Source organism: Petaurus breviceps, unplaced genomic scaffold, assembly GCF_028583685.1.
Source record: "Petaurus breviceps papuanus isolate PSGF00001 unplaced genomic scaffold, PetGlider_PUasm1.0 90808, whole genome shotgun sequence".
In the NCBI taxonomy this organism is placed as follows: Eukaryota; Metazoa; Chordata; class Mammalia; order Diprotodontia; family Petauridae; genus Petaurus; species Petaurus breviceps.
In genome coordinates, this window is record NW_027187349.1 from 815,623 (window position 1) to 841,029 (window position 25,407).

The window sequence follows — 25,407 nt, forward strand, 5'->3', positions numbered from 1 at the left end:
AGAAATGCAAATTAAAGCAATGTTGAGGACCAGCTTACATCCATCAGGTTGGCCAAGATGACAAAGATGGAAAACAACAAATGCTGGAGGAGATATTAATGCACTTTTTATGTAGCAATGCACTGGTCTAACAATTCTGTAAAGCAATTTACAACTATGCTGAAAAAGTTATTAAACTATACACATCCTTTGACCTACTGATCTGCTATTAGGTCCATACCCTAAAAGAAATTGGAGAAAAAGAAAATGGGTTCAAATGTATAGAAATATTTATAGCAGATCTTTTCGTATTAGCAAAGAATTGGAAACTGTGGCAATGCCCATCAGTTGGGTAATAGCTGAACATATTATAATATGCAAAAGTGATGAAATGCTATTATGCCCTAAGAGATGATAAAGATGATGGTTCCAAAAACAAAAACAAAACCCTAGGAACTGATGGAAAGTTAAGTGAGCAGAACCAGGAGAATAATTTATACAGTAACTACAATACCTTAAAGGCAATCAACTTTGAAAGACTTGGTAACTGATCAACACAATGACCAATCATAATTCCAAGGGATTCATGATGAAACATATTGTCTACCTCCACAAAGAGAACCAATGAACTCAGTATAAATTGAAGGGTATTTTCTTCCACTCCTTCCTTCCTTCCTTCCTTCCTTCCTTCCTTCCTTCCTTCCTTCCTTCCTTCCTTCCTTTTTCTTTATCTTCCCAACATGACTAATAAGGAAATTTATTTTTTTTGTCTATACAAATATGTAAAGAGCATTCGTTTTCTTGCCTTCTCACTGTATAATGGAAGGAAAAGGATAGAGAAAGAATTTGGAGCTGAAAATAAAATTGAATTAAAAAAAAGTTTTAACAGTGAGTTTGACATTGATTCCTAAGAAGTATTTAGAACAGATTGGTGAATGGAGAGTTTGTGAGCATTTACAAGTCAAAAGAAGTGAAATGTAAGAACCAACATGGACTCGCTAAGAATAAATACTAAATAATTGAATTTCATATTAATGGAGTTACTAGAATATTACACAATGGGAACTTATAGCCAAATTAATGACTATTTTCAAAAGATGTTGGTTAATGCACAGTGTCATTGTGCATGGAGGTATCTAGTAGTACGCTTTATGCTTAGAGGTTTTGGGGGTTTGGAGGGGGGAGGGATCATATAGACCTAATAATTCATAGATAAGATACCAAGTGAAGAAATTCCTTATAGCAGCTCAGATCATGAACTGTTCTGTTCTTTACAGTCTTAGAGTTGACTTAGTTTCAGTATTAAGATAGAGTTTAACTACTTAAAAAAATACACTAGGGTATTTTGCCTCGCTATCACTTAATTTGGTGGGTTGATGGGGGAGTAATAGATAATAAATATAGGCATTAAAGCTTCCTCCCATTTTCTTTTCTCTATTTTGTTGTTAGTTTGTTTCAGTCATATCCAACTCTTTGTGATCCCACTTGGCAAAGATACTGGAGTGGTTTCCCATTTCCTTCTCCAGATCATTTTACAGATGAGGAAACAGGGTTAAATGACTCATCCAGGGTTATATAGCTTAATAAGCATCTGAGCCAGGATTTGAAGTTGGATCTTCCTGACTCCAGGCTCAGTACTCTGCCTACTGTGGCACCTATCTACTTTGATTGGCACATAGAAAAGGAAAAGCAGCAGAGGATGATTTGCCTAGAAATGGGATGAAAATGCATTTCTTACAGTGAGGTTTTCTTCATTAGTAATCACAGTGTCCTTGAGCCTGTCTCTTTCACTGTCTCTATCTCTCTGTCTCTGTCTTTGTCTCTGTCTCTCAAAAAAAAAACTGCTGCTTTCCGATGGGATTTGGGGTTTTTTATTACCCAAGCCACATAAAAAATGTTGACTCAGAGCCCTTTTAGCCTGAGCTTGAAGCTGTACTAAAATAAAAGCAGTTAAAAACTACTCTTCCATGATGATAAATGGTTGTTGGTTCCCTTTAATCAATATTTTAATAACTACTTGCACATTTTGGCAATTATGAATACAGATAGTGCTGCTGGTGATTATCAGAAACAGATTGCAAAGGTGATTCATTGGGATATAGTTGGCCATTAAAGAAGTGTGATCTCTCTGTGACAAGTGTTTTCCATCACAAGCATCTGGTTGCTTGGTGAGATACTCAAGCAGGTGTGCTGATAGCTATCAAGTGTCTATGCCACTGATGAGGATAAATTATCCCGGCTTTTGCCTCCGAAGCTTTCTTCTCAAAAGAAAAGTTTGCTTCTCAAAAAATGCATCTAAGGACTTTAGCCTGAATAAACTTACTGTCCCTCTTGAGTAACTAGGCATTTTGTGTGATCACAAATTTGCCTTGATTAGCCATTGAGAGAGAGCAGAGGTTTCTTTTTGCTTTGGTTTGCAGTGGTACAAGTGCTTTGATAGCTTTATGGGCTGCAATAAGAGTAAAGTGGACACTAGTCCACTCTTTTGCAAAAGCTTCTGAGCTCTAACTAGGGCAGGGATTATGGGAGTTTATGAGGATGGTGCTTTGACTCACTGTCCTCTGCATTGCTTTTCTTGCATCCCAAGGTTGAAGGAGATGACCCCTGTTATTTCTTATTCTTTTTCTATTCCCTCATTATTTCCTCGTATATCCACATCTTCCCTGGCAATGATTCCAAATGTGAGAGACTTCCTAGAGAGTAATTAATGGTACAGTAAATGCAAAAGAATCTTTAGAGTCATTATGAGCTCCTTCCAACCACAGTCCCATCCTTTACCACCTCCTAGCAGCAGCCTCATTTTTGTGGTCTCCTCTCCCCACCTGCCACATTTGGCCTAGGCAATTTTTCTGAATTCTGGACCTTTCCAATACTTTTTTAGTGTGTCCTCCTAGGGAAAATACACTCCTCATCATCCATTCCTCACTATTTCTCTTGAGAAAGACATGATCTTTGCCCTCAAAGGGAATATAATCTACTCAAACAGACAATATGTGAATTTTCCAACTTTATCTCCATGCTTTAAATGCCTTCCTACCCTGGAAGATCTCTTCAAAACTGCAGTCCCCTGCTCTAATTGGTGAGCTCCTTCTTGAATCACTATTTTGAGAAAATGCTTAGGCCCTTCATCCTTCACTCCTCTCCCAGATCCCTTCTTTGCTCCCTGTCCCTGTTTTTCAGCTTCTTTTTATGTATGTTCTTCCCCCTATTAGAATATAAGCTCCTTGAAGGCAGGTACTATTTTTCTTTTTCCTTGTGTTTATATTCTCAGCACTTAGCACAGTGTCTGTTAAATAATAAATGCATGTTTGTTTGACTTCAACTGAAAAGAATTAAATACTGTCTTTCATGTTTCTATTCATAGTATGCAATGATTTTTCCATACTTTCATGGTTTTTTCTTAATCCCTATTCCAGACAGATTTCTGTTCATTCTATTCATACTAAACATGATTATTTACTGAATGAGTGGAACAGAAAGTATGACAGTTAAGAGAAAAACAAGAGGAAACCATGTTAGCAAGACATTAGAGGTTGGGGGTGGGGATCCCTGCATGATCTAAGTGCTCTCCTAAAGCAATTAATCACTTTTTCTCTGTAGTGAAAACTCTCAGAAATAGACATAGAAAAAACAGGCAAGAGTATTTATTCATTTAAGTCACGGTCCTATTGATTTATGAGATTTTTTTTTAATGTGCATGTGTTTTCCTCAAGATTATCATTAGTTAATATGAAAGATTACAAACCTTAGATATTCTGGTTGCCTACATATGAGTCCCAGAGTAGCGATGGGTTCTGTTGGTAAAACATGTAATATGGATAGATATCATTTTTCTTCTTTTTTTTTGACAGATATTATTTTTTAAAGAATACACTTTCAATTCCTTGGGGCTAAGGTTGCAGATTGCATGAGTTTTGAGCTGCAGCAGGCTAAGTTGACAGAGTGTCCACAAGACTGGTACAAGTCTTGCAAGTACTCAGGCCACCAGGTTGCCTAAGGAGGGAAGAGCCAGCCAAAGTTAGGAAAATGGATAAAGATAGAGCTTCTGTACCGATCAGTTTTGGGGATCAAGTCACTGTGCTTCCAGTCTGGATAAGATGGAGAGACCCATTCTGAAGGGTGGGAGAGAGGGAGAGACAGACAGACACAAAGAGGAGGGGAAAAGAACAGGGGTGAGAAAGAGAAGTAAGAGGAGATAAGGGAGGGAGAGAGGGGAGGAGAGGAGAGAAGAAAGAAAATCACTGTGCAGAAGATAGATTGGAGAGGGGAGAACCTTGAGGCAGCAAGACCAATTAGGAGGCCATTGAATACTCCAGCCAAGAAGTGTTCCTGTCCTGACCTATGAGGATAGTTGTGTGAGTTGTTTGTCCTTCATTCTCAGAGCACCGTGACATCAGGGAGGTGATTCCATGACTTGCAAGTGAATTGGATTTAACTGAGGCTGGGCTGTGCAAAGTCACCAGCCTCACTTTCTCCTCTGGAACCATCTGGTCTCAGTGACAAGATACAGGTCAGGGCTACTGGAGATGGACTCAGATGTGGGAGACCTTGGCCTTTTTAAGCAAAGGTCTTTCCCAGATCTCAGTTTGACTGAAGCAATGCCCATTCAGTAATTAAGACTAGGTAAGAAATGCGGCAAAGAATGGTGCCTTCTATCTAGGGGGGAAAAAACAATCTAGATGGGGAAGACCCTCAGGGTTTCCAGCCAAAAGGGAAACTGTTAGTATTTGCATTCATTCTGAACCTTCAGGGCTCAAACAATGAGCAGGTGGGGCTTGGGCTGGGACCTATTGCTGGCCAATTTATAAGAGCCAGAGTGATTGGGTTTAAGGCATGGTCCTTAAGAAAGAAATCTAGTGTGTAAACCCCAAAATATCTTGCAAGGTTTCACTGATCAAACATTTACATTCCTTTGGGTAGAACACCCAGAGGTAAAGGTATCATACCCTATGTGGACAGAGGAAAGAGGAGAGAAGAGCTGCGTTGCCTAACTGGAATGTTCAGTTTCCATTGGGGCAGCTCCTACTGCTCCCAGGTTGTTGTTTGCCCTTCATTCATCTATGCCCAGTGGCGAGAGATAGATCAGGATGACTAGAGATGGCTCCTAGTTGTATGAGGTAAAGAGAGGGGGGCAGATGTAATGGATATTGGAGAGTAGGGATGACAGGATTTGAAATCTGATTGGCTCTATGGAGTGACAGAGAGTGGTGAGTCAAGGACAACTTTGGTTACACTCCTACCTGACTGGAAGGATGGTACCTTGAAAGCATTAGAGCCCATTGAGATCAAACTAGAAGGAGAAGAAAACCAGTTTCTTTGATCTTGTACTTCTTAGTTTAACAAAAGGGGTTGAAAAATCTATCATGTGCAAATGGGATGGAGAGTATTCTAGTACCTTGGGCTCTACCATTAAAATGCTCCTTATGTGGCAGCAACAATTGGAACCTGGAACAGGGATGCTTTCCTTGGCTGAATCAGAGGCTTTGGTAAGCAAGATTCTGGGTTCTGAGTTGTGCTTCGCCCCGACCTGACTCTTCAGCCTGGACAAGGTCCTTCCTCTCTCAGCCAGGAGTCTGCAGCCCAATATGACTACAAAATAGTGAAAACATTTGTATCTCTATCCTTTATGCTCAGATGCTATAATCTGCATTGCTAACAATATGTATAGATGTGATCGTAAAGATCCTTACAGGAATAAATGGTTCCTGGAATTATTTTGCATTTACTTTGCATCTATTTTGTATTCAGGTCCTCCTGACTCCAGGGCCGGTGCTCTATTCACTGTTCCACTTATCTGCTGGATATTTTGTATTCAGCAAGTATTTAGTAAGTGTCAACTTCCTTTTAGACATCTCAAGTCCCATTGATATCTCAAAATCAACATATCCACAAACTAACTCAGTGTCTTACACCCCCTCCCCCTTCCTAACTTCCTTATTACTATAGGGGGCAACACCATCCTCTCAGTTTCCCATGCTTTCAACCTAGGTGCCATCCTCATCTCCTCACTCACCTCCTTTATCCAATTTATTGTCTGTCAATTTTACTTTCATAACATCTTGCATTTGCCCCATTTTCTACATGTTTACCACCCTGGTACAGGCTCTCATTTTGAGACTGGATTGTTGCGGAGTCTACTGGTGGGTCTTTCTGCCTCAAGTCTCTTCCCATTCCACTCAGCTGCCAAAATGATCTTCTTGAAGCTCCCATCTGACCTTGACTCTACTCAGTGCAATCCAGTGACTCCCTTTCCCCTCCAGGACTTTTTGTCTTGCCACTGGACTTCAGTGACTCAGAAAGGGAGAGTGAGGCTGACGACTATGCAATTCTGCCTCACTTCAATCCAGTTCACACACAAGTGAAGACACCACCCTGTGATGTCATTGGTCCTCTTCAAAAACAAGGGATGTACAACATCAACAATCACCTCCAAGATTAAACATAAAATCCTTTGGCATTCAAAGCTCTTCATAACCTCTCCCCCTGAACTTTTCCAGTACACATACCTACTTTTAGATCAGTGATATCGGTCTCCTGCTATTCCTCAAACAAGACCCTCCAATTTCAGACTCTGGGCATTTTCACTGGCTGTCACCCACACCTGGAAAGCTCTCCCTTTTGTCTATGCCTCTTGGTTTTCCTGGCTTCCTTTAAGTCACACCTAAAATCTCACTTTCTTACAGGAAGCCTTTCCTGATGATCCTTCTTCATTCTAATTTGAATAAGAGAAATACAAGCTCTTTTGGAGAGGGAGAGATCTCATTTTTGCTGTCTTCATCAAGGAAGACCTCAGGGAAGTTTATAAATTGCAGGAAATTTAGGTCTTCTCTGTCTTTTTTTTCAGGCTTTAAAATTTCAGAAAGAACAGTATCCACTGTGAGCAGAACACTGTACTAAACATTGGGTGAGATACAAAGTTTAGACAAACCATAGTCTGGTTCTTCATGTAGTTTATTACCAGGCACTATTATAAGTGTAGGTGATACAAAAAAACAACAACAAAAAATAGCCCACACTCATAAGGAATTCATAGTTTAAAAGAGAAGAGACACAAAAACAGCTATGAACACACAAGATTCATATAGGATGAATTGTGGATGATGCACTAGAACTAGGAAATCCAAGAAAGGCTTCTTGCTCCAGATGATGGGACTTAAACTTAGTCTTTTTTTTTTGTGTGTGTGCTTTTTGAAGGGCAGTTGGGGTTAAGTGACTTGCCCAAGTCTAGTTGCCACGACTAGTTTTTGTGTTAAGTGTCTGAGGTCAGATTTGAACTCAGGTCCTCCTGACTCCAGGGTCGGTGCTCTATTTACTGCACCACCTAGCCGCCCCAACTTAGCTGAGTCTTGAAGGTAGCCAGAAGAGTTAGGAGTCAGAAATGAGGAGGAAGAGTATTCTAGGGTTGGGGGACAGGTAGTGAGAATATCTAGTTTCTCTCAAGATGGCGGACAAAAAAGGACCAAAGGAAAAGAAAATCAGAAAGAAAAAAAAGGAAGATGCAACTGAAAAGGCGGTGAAAGAGCCTTAAAAGCATTGCAGTCAGAACCCATCCCTGGCCCGAGAGATTGGTAGATACTCCAGGTTTGCAATGTATTCCCAGAGTCACGTATAAGCAGAAATATGCTGTACCAAAAACCCAGACTGAAAGGAAAAAGAAAGATAAGGTACCTGCTAGTATCTCAAAGCCAACTAGTGGTAATAAGAATGGAGGAATCCTTGTGGTAAAGATTCGCAAAATGCCTAGGTACACCCTACTAAGGATGTGCCTAGAAAGTTGCTAAGCCATGGCAAAAAGCTCTTCAGCCAGCATGTGAGGAGACTTCAAGCTAGCACCACCCCAGGCACCATTCTCATCATACTGACCGGCCACCACAGGGGCAAATGAGTGGTTTCCCTGAAGCAGTTGGCTAGTGTGTTGCTACTGGTAACTGGATCTCTGACCGTCAACCGTGTTCCTCCAATAAGGACCCATCAGAAATCTGTCATCGCCACCTCTACCAGGGTTAACCTTTCGGGTGTAAAAATATCTTGCTGATGTTATTTCAAGAAGAGGTTCCTTAGCCTGTGTAACAAGAAGGAGAGGTTTTTGACACAGAAAAAGAGAAATACAAGATTACAGAGCAGTGCAAGGCTGATCAGAAAACAGTGGACTCTCAGATCCTGCCCTAAATCAAGAAAATTCCTCAGCTCTGTGGCTTACCTGCATTCTGTATTCTCTCTTTCAGTGGAGTTTATCTTCACAAGCTGGTGTTTTTAAATGCCTTGCAGAGAATTCTTACTAAAATATTTGGAATAGCTTAAAAAACACCTAGTTAGTGAATAGAGTGTTGTATATGAGGAGCTGCATAGAGACCAATTTCACCGGATTTTACTTCATGGAGAGGAATAAGGTATAAAATGACTGAAAATGTAGGAAGTGGCCTGGTTATGAAGGGCTTTGAAAACTAACAGATTTTTATTTGATCCTGGAGGAATAGGAAACTACTCAGTCTTATTGAATAAGGGGTTATATGGTCCAATGCAATATGAGGCTATTGTAATAATTTCTGTAGGTGAAGTAGTGAAGACCTACACAAAGAGGGTGGCCGTGTGGGAATGGGAAGAGACAGACACAGGAGATGCATCAACCAGAGATGGATATGAGAAGTGAAGAAGAAAGAATTAAAGATGCCATGAGGATCTTTACAGAGGAGAATGGGTGAATGGTAATGTTTTACAGAAATCATAGAGTCACAAGGTGGAACACGTTCAGAGGGAAAGAGAATAAACTTTTTTTGGAGTTGCTGAGTTGAGGTGTGGGTAGAACATGTAGATGGAGAGGTCGTACAGGCATTTGGAGATGTGTAACTGGAATGAAATGATAATTAGGAACAAAAGAAAAAAAGCAGGTACTCTCTTTTCCCCTTGTATATATCACCTTTATAAGTAAAAGTAACTGGCTTATTTCTACCCTCTGTTAGGAACTCTTTGTTTTTTTTTTTAATCTTTTAAAAAATTTTTTGAGTGGGGAGGGCAGGGCAATTGTGGTGTGACCTTGGACTTGCCCAAAGTCACACAGCTAGCAAGTGTGAAGTGTCCCAGGCCAGATTTGAACTCAGGTCCTCTTGATTCCAGGGCAGGTGTTCTATTCACTGTACCACCTAGCCTCCCCTGTCTTTTTTTTTTTTTTCACGACTAGAGGAGATCAGTTCTGTCAGAAGGACCATACAGCTACAGCAGCTAGTCTTTGCATATAATCCTTAGTCACAGCAACATATATGGTAAGGTTGCTCAAAGTTCAATAACTTCAATAACAGTCTTCCTTAGTGATAATAGTAATGCATCCCATTCTTGCTGTACAGTTTCAAATGCTCTCCCCTTTAAAAATGACTGTGGGTGCTTGTTTTCTTTTTGAAAACAATCCCAGATTGGCCCTGTTAATCTCTAGCACGATACAATTTTCAGCTACTTCTGACATTGCAGAAAGCATGCCCCATAGGAAAAAGGATTAGAATATGTCTTGCTTTTGTCTTCTCCAGATGAATTGGCTTCCTCTAATGGAGCACAGAGATATTTCTAGTACTTCCTAGAGAATTTAAACAAAAGCTGAAGAAGCTTGGAATTTCACAAGGACAAAAATGTCTCCTGCCTTTTTCATTTGGCCCCTCGTGGAAAAATCATATAAGTAAATAGAGCAACATGAGTATTTTTATTTTACTCTGAGTATATATTAGATTAGTTCAGTTGGTGAAATTCACGGTTATTCCCATAGACTTATTCCTCCAAGGTACCTCAGATTTCATCTAATCCAGCCCCCCTCATTTTACAGACGAGGAACCTGAGATGAGTGAGATTTGGTGGCTTGCCCATGGCAGCAGTCTTCAACCTTTTTGATCATGTACCTTACTGGTAAAAATTTTTGAACATGTACCCCCCCAATGTGTATATATTTACTTATATTTATAAGTCACATACTATTTTTTCTACTGTACTAATAATTATATACATTATAAAACTTACACCAAAAAAGGAATTTAAAAAGAATGAATTAGGGATGAGATAATATTCAATCCTAAGGAGCCTCAAGAGTTTATTGAGTAGGGGAATGACAGGGTTAGACCTGAATTAGAGACAACTCCCTTGGGAAGTTGTGTGTAGGGCCAAATGGAGTAGGAAGAGGCTTGAGTCAGGAAGGTCAATGCTCCAGGAGATTGGTACCGTAAACCAGGAGAAAGGTGATGAGATTCTGAATTAGAGTAATGGCTATGTGAATGGAAGGAAAGAGGGCAGATGCAAGATGTGTTGTGAAGAGGAAAATGACAAGACTTGGCAACTGAATGGATGTGTGGAGTCAAAGATGACAACAAGGTTATAAACCTGGAAGGATGGTGGCACCCTTGGTGGTAATAGATGAATTCTGAAGTGGAGTGTGTTTAGAGGGAAAGAGAACAAACAGGTCAGAGATGTAGATCACAATTCATCCAGGTCTGCTTATCTTGTATAACTCAGTCCAACCCAGAAAAGATAAAAAGGTGAGCATCAGATCTCTTATTCACCAATTACTAGCCAGAGTTCAGGGCCCATACACTGACGGGCACTTGAAAAAGTCCTAGGGTTATCTGGAAGGAAAGGGACAGGCATGGTGTGGGGAGGGAGAGTTCCCAATGACCTCTATTGCTATTGCTGCTATGGGTGACATAGGTTACTGTCCTGAGGGAAGCTGAGAGGCCCATATCTTGAGCAGAATAGAATAGAGAGGGTTGGGAACTTGTATAGCAGAGGGAGTAATCAGAATAGGAGCATGTTGAGGGATAAGGGTAATTGGAAATGCGTTGAAAATCATCATAAGGAGAGTGACATGTGAATCATCTTTGTACCCTCTGATTAATTATTCACCTAACCCTTAGGGTCATTTCAGGATTCCCTTGGAATCATTCTGTGGTCCTTATTTTGAAGAAAACCGGCCTAAGGAAAACTGAGGTCCTTTGACTTTGAACCCAGAGCTCATTTCCACTGTACCTGCCTCATAGTCAACCAAGGCTTTATTTTTCCCTTTGATTTCTACTGTGTTTATTCTTTTTTTAAGTCCTTCAATTCCTGGACATTTCAAAAGAAGTATTTTTTGAGTACTTTCTGTGACTATTAATAGGTTTTGACTATTTTTATTTGTTGTTATTTAAAAAAAAAAACTAGATCTTTTATTTAATTGTTGAAAAAATTCCCAGGGAGAAAATTCCCTTTACCAGTGTACCTACTTTGCAACTTTTTGGGGCACTGAGAGGTAAAAGTGCCTTGCTCAGAATCACATAATCAATATGTGTTGGAAGCAGAGTTTGAACACAGCTCTTCCTGACTACAAAGCCTTTAAAATTATATGTGTAGTTTATTAAGTCAGCTCTTTCTCTCTTTCATTGATAAAAGTGTTTAGAGTTATAAAATTTCCCCTAAGGATTGCTTTTGCTCCATTGCACAAATTTTAATTTTATTTCCTTGTTGTCATTTTCTTTGATGAAATTATCTTTTGTTTCTGTGATTTGTTTTTTTGATTCATCAGTTGCTTAGGAGTAAGTTAGTAAGTCTCCAATTAATTTTTAATCATTTCTTCAATGGTCCTTTATGAAATATAGTTCTTATTTCATTGTAGTTAGTAAAGAATGTTTAATTGTTCAGGTGTTTTGCATTTGTTTATGAGGATTCTATGCTTTAATTCATGATTTGGTTGTGAGGTCTTTTTTTTTAATATGCTACATAGTGTTAATTCCCATTCTGTAATTGCCAGAGACATGTCACAACTAATTTTTCTAAAATTCTGTATTTCTGAATTATTTAATTAGATTTGTCTAGGTCTCAAAGGGATACATTGAGGTCTCCAACTATTTACAACCCTGTAACTTGTTTAGCTCTTCCTTTGAGTATTTAGATGCTTTGCTACTTGGTGCATATATGTTAAGTATTGATATTCATTGATAGTCTACCTTTCAGTAAAATGTAGTTTTCATGATTATCTCTTTTAATCACGTCCATTTTTGTTGTTACCTTGTCTGAAGACATTACTCTGTCCCTGCCTTCTTGAGTTCAGAAGTATGATAGATTTTGCTTCAGTCCTTCATTTTAACTTTGTGTGTGAATCTTTTTGCTCCAAATCCCTCTACTTTTTAAAATTGTTTAAATTATAGTGTTAACTATGCTATGTACAGTTTGTGTCATCTAAGGAGTTAAAAGATGGAGAAGTCGGAGCCAATGGCATATGATAAATCAAGATTTAGATTTATTTCTCATGACTGATTTTATCCTGGGCTCCAACTATTTAGACATTAACATAATAAGATCATAGCTCTAGGACTCAGGCAATTTGGAGAACATCCTAGCCAACCCTTTCATTTTACAAATGAGGAAACTGAGGCACAAAGCAGTCAAGTGATTTTTCCCAGTCTCATATAAGCAACAAGTAACAAAGCCAATATTAAAATCCTGGACCTGCTATTCCAAATGATAGCATGCTTCCTTATATCATCTTTACTCTCAGTACTTGAACATATATAAATACTGTTATAATTGTCATAGAATCACAGATTTAAAGCTGCAGGGGACTTCAGAGGTCATCTAGTCATATCCCCTTCTCTATACAGACCAAGAAATTGAGATCCCAAGAGGCTGACTTGCTCTTATCGGATAGTATGTCACCAAGTTGAGATTCAACCCCAGGTCCTATAATTCCAAATGCAACAACAATCTTCCCCTTAAGATTATGCTGCTTCTAAGTGAGTCTCATTCTCCATTAAGGACTGGAAATTTGAACTTATGCATTACCAATGAAAATGCTCATTCTTGAGTCACAGCTTCAATTTGCTCACTCAGATCCACCTAGTAATGTTACTTATCTTTGAGTATATACCACACCTATGCAAGTAACCTTGCATAATGAGGTGTAGCTTTGAGTCTATGTTAAATAAATCCTCTTGTGTACATATGGCTAAGATTCAAACTTTGACTAATGTCAGCATTAACTGCAATCATTAGCTAGTGTTCTATCAAATATTTCCAAAGGTACCCATTTTGTATTTAGTCAGCTAATTTTGACATGAACTTTTGAGTAATATTAACATGTTTCATGTTGAGTATAGATCTTTTCTCTGTATTATTTTAACTGTGAATCATTTATGAATTTAATTTGAGGAGAGGTTAGATGTTTAAGAGTCAAATAATATACTTTAGCAACAATAATAATAGTAATCAATTACAAGAGCAATCAGTCATTTTTTTACCTGCACAATAATCTACTAAACATTAAACATAAAAGAACAGTGGTAGGAAAGTGAATTGTCCCAGGACCATTCTTATACCTGAACTTCAATCAGAATTCCAGAACTGGAATGATGATGGTGATAATGGTGGTGGTGGTGGTGATGATGGACGACAACGAAGACCATGATTATATAGATGGGAGGCAATATCACATAGCAGATAGAGTGAGGAAAGTGAGTGCCTTGAAATGAGGAGATGTAGGTTCAAGTCTTGCCTCTGACAAATACTGATTCTGTGACCTGTGGTAGGTCATTCAATCTCTAATTATCTCAGACAACTTTTAAAAGAAGAGAAGGAAAGGGGAAGCAAGACAATAAATGTTTATTAAGCTCATAGTACATGGCAGGCATACTGCTAAGTGCTTTACAAGCACCCAATTTGACCCTGTGAGATCAGTAAAGAAAACGGAGACAGGAAGAGGTTAAGTGACTTGCCCATGGCCATACAGTTAGTAAGTATCTGAAGCTGGATTTAAACTCAGGTTTTCTTGAGTGTAGACCCAAGTACTTTGTCCACTGCCACCACCTAGTCTCTCTGAAATTATAGGTTGTAGAATTATTGCCTATCTGTATTGTATCAGGAGTGCCCCACACCCAAGCAATCACAGATTCATTTCAAAATAATAGCTCACATTGACATGGCATATTAAGTTTTATGACATCCTTTATATAACATAATTATCTCATTGGAGGCTCAGAACAACTTTATGAGGTCATTATTATTATCGCCATCTTGTAGGTTAGGAAGCTGAGACTTAGAGGGGTTCAGTGATTTGCACAGTATCACAGAGCTAATGCATGTTGAGAGGGGGTTTGGACACCCATCTTCCTGACACGCAGTCCAGCAGTTTACCTATCATGCTGGGCTGTCATTCTCTCTGCCCTAATGCATTATAATATATAAATATGTGATGGGTGTATGTATATTCCTTTACCTAATAGTGCCCTCCAATTGGATCCAAAAAAATTCAGACACAAATATGGGACCAGAGAGATGTAGTTTAACTATATTTTATGTGAAAAGGGGTGGGGGGAGTTCTGGTGGATTGCAAATTCATTCTAAATTCATGGTGTGGCATGGCGATTCTCTAAAATAAATTATTTCTTAGGCTGCATGAATGTACAGAAGAAGGCAGGTAATGGTTCCCTGGTAGTCTCCCTCAGTCAGACCATACCTGGAATGTTCTGTTTAATTCTTGAAATCCTAGCTCTTCTATGTTCCTCAAAATATATTAAATTCTTTCTGTCCTTTGCCTGTCTGAGCTATTAGGTGATATTCTACCTCTCTCTTGTTCTTCAGACCAGCCATGCTTTGGTCTACCGTATGTATGTATGTATGAATATATACACATATGTTTGTATGTATGAACATATGTGCATATGTTTGTATGTATGAATATACACATATGTTTATATGTATATATGTGGACATATATGTATATATTTTAATCTACTCTTTTCCTTTTTATTCTGTGGATTTTTTTTTGTTCCATCCTGCCACTCTCTACTCACCCTCTCAATACAGTGTTTGCAACCTCTGAAAATTGTATTTTGTAATAAGACTAGGTCTTATTTATCTTTACATAAGTACTCTATCTTGAATTTAGTGATAGGGACTGGACCTATGACTTTATTGGAAACCTAGATGAGGAAAAGCCTGCTGTATGTGTGCAGATCTGCACTTTCTGGGCTGTGTTAGAGACTTGTCTAGACTCTATAGCACTGAGAGATTAAATGATCTGTCCAGGGCCACACCATCAATATGTGAACCCAGGTGTTCTTACCTTCAAGGCCGGCTCTCCCTTTCAACATGGTACTTGTCACCTAGTAGGTACAGAATAAGTTTTTCTTGTTGTGTATGTCCTTCATTCTTAAAGAGGACCATGACATCAGGGAATGATGACATGACTTGCAATTGACTTGGATTTGAGTGAGGGGGGGGATATGCAAAGTCACCAGCCTCACTTTCTCCTCCAGAGCCATCTGGGTCCAGTGGCCTGATATCCAACAGAATGACTGAAGATGGCAATCATTTGTGGACTGACTAACTGAAAGAGTGCATCTGAAGAAGCAATCCATTCTTTTCACATTCCATTGCCTAGGCTTATAGCTCTATCTATAATAGACCTTTTTACAAGAATCATATATTTTTACATTTATTTAAGACTTATACTTACATTAATAATATTAACATAACAATAATAGTATATATAGTTATAATATTATTATAATAATATTAATATTAAAAACCAATAACTCTAATTTATGGAAGAGAAACACATGTTACTCATTTCATAAATCTTCAAATGCATTCTTATCATTTTTTTTTTTAACTGTGAACTTGACAGCTTTCACATCCTGAAACACCCAAAGAAAAAGAAAAGAGAAAAAGAATTGTATTGGAAACTGTGAACTTCTGTTAGAATATTTTCTCTTAAACTCCTATGTTAAATTTAACATTCATCACATAATTATTGAGAAAATTTGTTTCTGTCTCATTCTGAACTTTCCTGCAAGAAGATTTATCAGAGATAAAATTATCACATCTATCTCCTCTGGAATCAGATGCATTAAGACACGTACATTTTGTACCCCCTTGAAGGAGGAACCTAGACATTTATAGGTAAACTGTTTGGCTCCAATTAACTCACTTTTAAAAGAGTTCAGATAGACACTATGTTATCTTACCTAAAATCTAATCAGCATTTCTATTTTCCTGTGGGTTTTGTCACTCCCAGACACTTGTTAAACAGTTCTTGTTAAAGTGCTATTAAAATAACTCATCTTCCTTTGAGACAGATGAGACCATTGTGCAATGCAGTTTATGAGTCGTAAGCTCTATAGAGACCTGATGAAAAGATGCTTAGGAAAATTCAGTAGCAGTGAAATCCAACTATTTGTATGATATTTTATACAAGTATACTTCACTCTAGGCAGTAGATGTGCTCTGAAAAACATAATGGAGTTCAAATCACATTTTCCCATTGACTTATCATTTCTAAGATGCTTCTTTGACAGCCTCTTTCAGTTAATGAACTGTAAAACATAAGTGCTCAGAGGTATTTTTCAATTTAAAGGATTCCACTAGTGAATCCTTTGATAGAAAGAAGAATCCCCTGCTAATAATACTTCCTAATCTATCAGCTTTGCAAGTTTGATTTTGGGAGCATTATGTTTTCCTTTCTGTTATAACTCCATTGCATGATTGTAAATATATGTGTTTATTAAGTAACTCTGGGAGGCAGCCTGGTCTGAGTGGCCAGAGAACAGGCCTGGGAGCCAAGAAGACCCAGATTCAAATTCTGCCTTTGGCCCTTATTGACTGTGTGATCTGAGGCAAGTTACTCCCCATGACCCAGGCAACCCTCTGACTGTGAATCACAAATGTGGTGGCCCTCCCTAGGCAGTTCCCATAAATGGGAGTTCCCTACATGGTGAAGATCACAGATCTCAAACAATAGCATAGTTCAATGATTCTTGAATTTTCAATAGGACAAGTTCAGATGCAATTGGATTTGTTATGTGTTCTACCATCATTCTTATTGGGAAAGATTTAAATCACTTATTTTTAAAGTGGATATGATAATATAACTTATTAATATGTAGTTTACCAAAGATCTCAGGTAATTTGAGGGTATCATTCATAGTATTATAATAAACTTTTAAGGGATGGCTAGGTGGCACAGTGAATAGAGCACCAGCCCTGGAGTCAGCATGACCTGAGTTCGAATCCGGCCTCAGAAATTAACACGAAAAACTAGCCGTGTGACCTTGGGCAAGTCACTTAACCCCAATTGCCTGCCAAAAAAATAAAATAAACTTTAAAGTTTTGCATAGTGCTTTATATACCTTGAGACATCTACTTGCCTCAGTGGATAGATTTACCTGGCCTGAAGTGAGGAAGATCTGAATTCAAATGTGAATTCACTTACTAGCTGTGTGACCCTGGGCAACTCACTTAACTCTGTTTACCTTAATCTACTAGATAAGAAAATGGCATACTACTCCAGTATCCTTAACTAGAAAACCCGATGGAGAGTACTGGCGTGCTATGGTTCACAGGGTCACAAAGAGTCACACATGACTGAACCACAAATTATATACTTTTCATATTGGGGAGGGACAAGTAGGTGGCACAGTAGATAGAACACTGGGTTTGGAATCAGGAAGATTCATCTTCATGAGTTCAAATCTGGTCTCAGATACTCTTGTCTGTGTCACCCTGGGCAAGTCACTTAACCCTATTCACTTTAGTTTCATCATCTGTAAAATGAGTTGGAGAAGGAAATGGCAAGCTACTCTAGTTATCTTTGCCAAGAAAACCCAAAATGGAGTCATGAAGAGTCAGACATGCCTGAACAACAACATATTGAGAAAGAGAATACAGGTATTATTATCCCTATTTTACAAGTAACAAAACTGAGACTGAGAGCAGTTGAGTGATTTACCATAATCACATAGCTACTAAGTAGCAGAAATGGTACTGAAACTCAGATCTTTTGACCTCAACAAGACCAATGCTTCTCCCATTATGGCCGAACTGCTAAGTAGACAACTAATTTGAGTATTCCTAAAGTTAAAAACTGGAAAATATCCCTGTTTTTTCTTTGTTCTTGTTCACCTAGTTTTTTACATGGACTTGGTCACAAGATGCTATATTCTTTTACGTGTCTTTGCCAGGAATAAAACAATTCTTTAAGAGGGAAAAATCCTCTTCGAGCTTTCATGATTCTTTGGAAACAAATCAGGCAGATAAGTCCATTTGCCCTTTAGGGGAGTACTACAGTAGTAGTACTACAGTAGGATTTCTCCAAATTTTCCTGTCATCATTTGCCATTAGCTAAAAATGACTGTGAGGTTTTTTTTTTTTAAGTAGCACTTATCCAACCATACATATGCACTAAGAAGCAGGGGCATAATTCTTGCTAACAAAAAGCAACATTATTGAGGATTAGAACAGAACACCAACCTTCAGGACCCCCAATATACCATAAAAGAGAAGGAACTTCACAGGCATGGGTCACCTTAATCTACCTGGATGAGAGGTTTAATACTCTCTAATTACTAAAGGCTGAGTGATTGGAATAAGACTTTTTTTAAGGAAGGGATTTGAAGTCATTGGTTTCCAGGTCTATTCTTCATTTCTGGCTGTCACCAGGTGTTACTTGCATGAACAAACCCCCAAATCTGAAATAATTTTGGAAAGAAATTTGTTGGGGTTTTTTTTTAGGATAGAGGAAGGGAATGAAAGAGGGTGGGAGGGAGGGAGAGAAAAGAAGGGAGGGAAATGGAAAAAAGAAATAGCTCCCTTTCAAGTCTTTATGAGGTTATATTATAAAGAGCTCAGAAAAGGATATAAGGACATTTGACTGATTGGCCTCAAGTAGGCAGTAGGTAGTCTCTAAAAGATGAGCAGTCTGAGATATCAGCTGGTAAGTCAGGGTCTTTTGGGAAACCCAAAACACAAACCTTGGGTGGACCCAAAACAAACACTGGCAGGGATCTAAGCATTCCTTACAACCATCTGGTTTCTCTGGAGCATTTCTGGGTTAAGCCTGACCTCTATAGTAAGCTTTTTGAGTTAGACAGTTTGTTAACCACATAAAGCTAGGTTCAAATAATATTAATAAATGATAATCCACACAGGCATTCAGAATATTACAAACATGCACACCACCCACTTCCCTACCCCCATCACCCCAGTGGTCTTATGTTAGCAGTCCCTGAAAGGTAAGTGTCTTTTAAGATTGACATGAGTACTAACCACATAATGGCCTTTGGGGGATGGACTTTCCCAGACAAGGCCTACTCACTTAGTAGAGAAACACTGGTGGCAGGGGGTGACTAAGCATTTTGAAGACAGCATAGAGCAAAATGGGGAATGAAAATACGGCTGTCTCAGGATGCACGTAACAAGGGTTCAATTTGCTGAAAGATCGCATTGCTAAAGCTGTTTCTAGCACCAGATTGAATAACAGGGGTGATAAGGAACTTCCTTCTTTCCATCTTATTTGAAATGCTTCTAGCTTATCCCCATTGCATGTAATGCTTGCTGTTGGTTTTAGGTAGATGCCGTATTTGTTGAGATATCAGTATAGTATTTAGTGTAATACCCAGCACATAGTAGGCACTTAATAAATGCTTATTTTCCAACAAACTGAGTCAGCCCTATTTAATCTCATGTTGCATGTATATCATTATTATTGTTAGAGGTACTATGCATATGCACAGTGGTTTTAACTTTTCATTGTTGAAATCACAGAGACATTAGATATTGTCATCTATTACTCATTTCATATTCAAAATAGGCTTATGAGCAGACTGGGCATTTTTCCCGCCACATACAGAGAACTTGTAACAGGTCTAAGCTAATAGAGCTATGAATCTAGAACCCAGATCCCTTGACTCCCTACCCCCTATTCCACTGGTCTACACTCTTATTTTTATAGCTATATCACCAAAAAACATGAGCTTCTTTGTGGTTCTCTATTGCTTTCCTCTCCCAAGTCCTAACTGAACGGGTCTATTCAAGTTTGCCTTCCAGCTCAACTTGACAACAAAAGTATAAGCATATAAAGATGACGCTTAGAACTGAAAGATCAGCAGAACCTAATCTGCTTCCCAATAGATATATCAATGACCAATCAGAAATTTAGTAAACACATCTTTCTTGGCTTTCATATTTATCCTAAAAGTTTCATTAAAATTTCAGGAGATTTCTAGTCAAATACAAATTATTATCCTGACTTTAAAACATATATATATATATATATATATATATATATATATATATATATATATATATATATATAAGACATCTGCAGCCTCACTCTTTTCTAACTATATCTTTTTTTTTTTATTTTTGCTTTGCTTTTTTGGAAGGTCAATTGGGGTTAAGTGACTTGCCCAAGGTCACATGGCTAGTAAGTGTTAAGTGTCTTGAGGCCGCATTTGAACTCAGGTCCTCCTGACTCCAGGGCCTGTGCTCTATTCACTGCACCACCTAGCCACCTCCTAACCATATCTTTTGGGAAAACTGGAGCAACAACAGAAACAAAGACTATATAGACCACATGAACAACCAAATTACTTTTAATTTAGGTTTATTTGGCATACACTTGGCTTGGGCACATAAATGGTTTGCCCTGCTCCATGTATCATTTAAAGTAATCTATGTTTGCTTACTTTTCAAGTGATTACAATTTACAGATGAGGAAACTGAGGCAAACAATAGTTAAGTGACTTGCCCCAGGTCACATAACTAGGAAGTATCTGAGGCCAAATTTGAACTCAGGTCTTTCTGAATCCAGGTCTGGTACCTGATCCACTGCATCACCTAGCTGCTAGCATTTATGTAAGGCTTAAATGTTTATAAAGAGTTTTACATATGTTAATTGGATGAGATTCCACTTTAGGTCCAAAAGTAGAAATTATTGGAAATTGGTGGCTACCCTTTATTTTAGCATATTTCAGTATTATCTTAAAAGCACCACATGGGGCAACCATCTACAGTATCAAACTCTGAGGGGTTTCTGTTGTCAGGGAACATGCCAAGTTGTCTCACTCTAATGTCTTGTTTGTTCAGGCATCTAGAACTGCTAGATATTTGTTTAATAATTCTATGGAACAGGATGAGCCCTTGACAAAGATTCTAATTAGGAGGAGTTTGTCCCCTCCAATGGGTCTTTTCAGAGTTATCAAAGCCAAGGGTGAAAGAATGTGAGAACCAGGACTGTCATGGCACCCCTGAAATCATACCATATCAAAGATTATTTACTTAGGGTAAAACCTTTCTAATAAGGAATGAAGAAGTATTTACTCTTCTAGCACTATCCAACTTTGCTGAATCATGGAGTACGCTGCATGAAAATCCTGGTTGTGTGTTGTATAGACCTAGAGTTGAGTATTGATGCAATGCTGTGGGTCTAAGGATGACACATATGTTTATATGTGTGTAAACAGGTGCCATGAAGGGCTATGAGTATTAGAGATATGCACTTTCAGGAGAAAAATATGAATGTACATGTGAATAGACGATAGTATTTTCATAAGCTGGAGGATGGATTCATCTTTATGCCTTGTGTTTGTATAAATAAATTTGAGACATTTACTAAGTACTATATACTAGTACAGACAGAGTCTGACATAGTAGATAGAGACCTAGATATAGTATCATGTCAGACCACATGGCTTGAAATCCTACTTCTGACACTAACTAGCTTTATAACCCCTGAACAAATCACTTAACCTTTGTGTAACTCAGCTAACTTTCTGGTACTTCTCTCCTAAGTCATATGGAACACCCATAAGTCTGCTTTAGCGGCATGAGGGTTCACTCACTGGGAGTTCCCTCATGCTGATAAAATCATAGATCCTTTGTATTAAACATGTCTTTGGTTCAACCCACTTGCCAATGATAATGAGGGAATTCACTATTTAATGAAACAGCCAATTCCACTTTGGAACAGCTCTAATGGTTAGGAAACTCTTCCTTGTGTTGAATTTCTAACTTGTTCATTGCTTTGTTTTGTCTTTTTGTCTGCCCAGAACTTATTTATTTTTAGTTTTCGACACTCATTTCCACAAGATTTTGAGTTATAAATTTCCTCCCCGTCTTTCTCCTACCCCCACCCCAAGATAGAGAGCTTACTGAATATCCTTTCCCCCAATCTTCCCTCTCTTATATCCTCCCCCATACCCCCTCTAACTTCTCAGTAGGGCAAGATGGATTTCTGTGCTCCAGTGCCTGAATATCTTATTTCCATAACTTGATTATTGTTACTTCTATACATTTGTTTTATTCTTGCCCTCTAGAACAAACATGGAACAAGTCCAATCTATCTTCCACACAATTACCTTTTGGAGACAACTATCATCAACCTCCCCAAACCGCCCCCAAAATCCTTCTTCTCTAAACTTAATCCTCACCCCCTTCATTAGCATCATTACATTGAAAGCATCATTAGCTGTTACTCTCAAGAAATACATGATTACTGTAAGTCCATGTTACTGGAAATGGTTAGCTATGCCATATTTTGCTTTTGTGAAATGTTTTTTTTAAATTTATTTATTTATTTACTTTTAGTTGACAATATTCAGTTCCATAATCCCTTTGAGCTTCAAATTTTCTCCCCCTCCCACCCCCCCTCCCCCGCACCCATGGCAGCATGCAATCAAATATAGGATCTACAAATACCTTGTGAAATACTTTTTTGAAAGAGATACAAGAAGTACTCCAGAGTTTGAAGGATTCAAAATAAGTGCCCATTCCTCCTAAGGGGAACAACTGTGCCATGGGGCTCAGATAATTCATTCATTCTCTACAGTCTGTTGCTTGGTGCTTTCTATAAGCTGTGCCAGGGTAAGGTGGGTGCACGTGTTGTCCACATTTGACTGCTTCTCTGTTAGAAAAAAAATTACATCAGCTACTACAAGTTTCTTATGGCCAGTTTATTAAAAGACCTTGGACAATGCAACAAAATGTGAGAAAAATTTGTAAAGTTATTATTTTTAAGACTTTTCTTTTTTTTTTCTCTCCACTAGATATAGCAAATGGTACCAGTTCCGGGGGGTACCGCCCACCTCCCCGAACAAGAGAAGTCATCATCAATGGCCAGACGGTGAAACTTAAATATTGTTTCACCTGCAAGATTTTTCGTCCTCCTCGTGCTTCTCATTGCAGCCTTTGTGATAACTGCGTAGGTGAGTAGAAAAAGAAACACGTATGTGTGTGTGTGTGTGTGTGTGTGTGTTCACGTGTGCACACCTTCAGTCTGTAGAATGCTGATTCAGTTATTTGTCAAAAGGAAAGTCACTTTCACATTAACAGACACTGTGCTAAAAGGAGCTAGTTGTAGACGCTTCCCTTAGGTACTTCTAGAGTAAAACCCAAAAGGAATTTGAACAAAGTTAGCCTCTTGTCATTGAGCCCAATTCTCTACGCCTGAACTTCTTAGACTGTTTCCTTAGTCATCACTCTCTTTGTTTGCCTTTTTCTCTCTCCATCTCTCCCTCCTTCCTTCACTCCTCCCCTTTTCCCTCCCCTCCATTCTCTTCCCTCTCCTCCCTCCCCTCCCCTCCCCTCTTCCCCTCTTCCCCCTTGCTCCTCTCCTCTCCTCTCCTCTCCTCTCCTCTCCTCTCCTCTCCTCTTCTCTCTCTGTGTCTCTCTGTCTTCTCTCTCTCTCTTTCTCCATTTCCAGTTGCTTGCTCTACCTTTCAGTATGGTTGATGTCCAGGTGTGTCCTGAGAGAGAGAGAGAGAGAGAGAGAGAGAGAGAGAGAGAGAGAGAGAGAGAGAGAGAGAGAGAGAGAGAGAGAGAGTGAATCCCTTCTTGTATTCATCTCTCCAAGTGGGAAAAGGCCTATAGAGGACAGGGAAACTGACAGTATTAGCCATAGGAGAAGCAAGAAGCAGAGTTGTTTTTTGCCTTAAGATTCTGTGAATAGCTAAGGCTGACGCCCTGATACTGCCAGTAGGTGACTCAGTCGTAGGATCATACAGTCACAAATTTAGAACTGGAAGGAGCTTCAGAGGCTATCTATTCCAACCTCTTCATTTTATAAATGGTGGAAACAGTCTCTGAGAGATTAAGAGACTTGCCTAAGGGGCTGCACAGCTTGTGAATGGCCAAGGCAAGACCACCTCGGGTTTTCCTGACTCTATCCATTGTGCTACAGCCCTCTTCTCCTTTAAATCTTTGGGAACAGCTGAGGCAGGGACAGAGAGTTAGAGAATGGATTGTGGGCCATGTAATGTTACATATAGGTCTTTATATTTAGAAGCCCCAGTTTTGATGCTGGCTGGGAAGTTTGTCCAGAGGAAGAAATATTGCAAGAGGGGAAAGATCCCTTACACATCCCCACTGCAGAATAGGGGGCCAAGTATGGAAAGATGAACAATCCGTTTGGAGCACATACATAAAATCATAGGATAATAACTCTAGAGCTAGAAAGTGCCCAAGTGGCTGTCTAATCCAACCCCTCGGTTTAAAGATAAGGAAACTGAGGGTGAGGGAGAGACTAAGTGACTTGTGCCACGTCACAGGGCTCTTTGACTCTAGACCCTTTTCTCTTTCATTATCTTTTTTTCTGACATTCACATCTCTTGGATGGCTAATGTGGATAGCTAATGTGCTCTATGCTTTATTTTTTTTTTCTGATTTGAAATGCCTTTTTTTAAACAGTATTTTACTTTCTCTCCCCAATTACATGTGAAAACAATTTTAACATTTGTTGGCTTTTTAAGTTTTGAGTTCCAATTTCTATCCCTTCTTCTCTCCCCTCCCCTCTCTCTGAGACAGTAAACAATCTTATAGAGGTTATATGCATGTATCTTTCATTGTATCTTTCTGACTTCTGACATTTATAAAGCCCAAAATTCCTCCAAGTATGTATTAGAGTCCTTTTGTAGTTCTTCCGTAAAAGTGAATTGAAGATTACAGTTGTTGACCCTTGAAGTACCCTGCATCCTCGGAGAGTTATGATTCTTTTCATTCACAGACACATGCTGTTTCTTACCCAAACTTAAAGACAACTTTCTTTTACTGGGTTAGATAGAACTCATTAACTCTTAGAATTCATTAACATCAGGCAGCATCAGATGTTAATTTGGGGCTAGGTACACACCAGCATTCATGAGATGTAGAAGAAAAGGGGGGGGGGAAGGAAATGTAAGAATATAACAAAAGAAATATTCTACTGGATCAGACCCTCAGTCCCTCCATCCATCCCTGTATTCTGTCTCTGACAGAGACAACCAGAAAAATTGTGCTGTTCTCCATGAAATGAACCTCAAGGTCATGAACTTGCCCCAAAGCACCACTAGTAATGCAGCCCTTAATAAGAAAATTATGAATCTGTCACTGGTTAATTTTTCAAAACCCTATTTCTATTGCCACTCAGTATGGTAACAAGTTCCATAATGTTAGTACTCACTGTTCAAAGTAGTTTTTTTTTTTTTTTTGCTTTGTCCTCATTTACTTCATCCTATTTCTAGTATACTGTGATTTGTCATGAAGTGCAAGTTTGTCCTTTCTGTGCCCTTCACAGTTTTATAGACTCTGATCATGACAGATCTTAGCTTTCATCTCTCCAGACAGAAGATTCCTAATCTTTTTGTCTATTCTCATTGGGCACCCCTCTGTGTT

General features: G+C 38.7%; 1 protein-coding gene across 5 annotated transcripts in view; it reads left to right on the forward strand.

The window, feature by feature from the left end:
- The window catches only part of ZDHHC14 (zinc finger DHHC-type palmitoyltransferase 14), a 359,116-nt gene that overhangs the window by 227,531 nt on the left and 106,178 nt on the right, over positions 1-25,407 (forward strand). For all 5 annotated transcript variants that reach the window (XM_069070302.1, XM_069070299.1, XM_069070301.1 and 2 more), the window contains exon 3: positions 22,806-22,964. In XM_069070302.1, the coding sequence (XP_068926403.1) occupies positions 22,806-22,964 (159 nt within the window). The remainder of the gene's footprint in view (positions 1-22,805; positions 22,965-25,407) is intronic.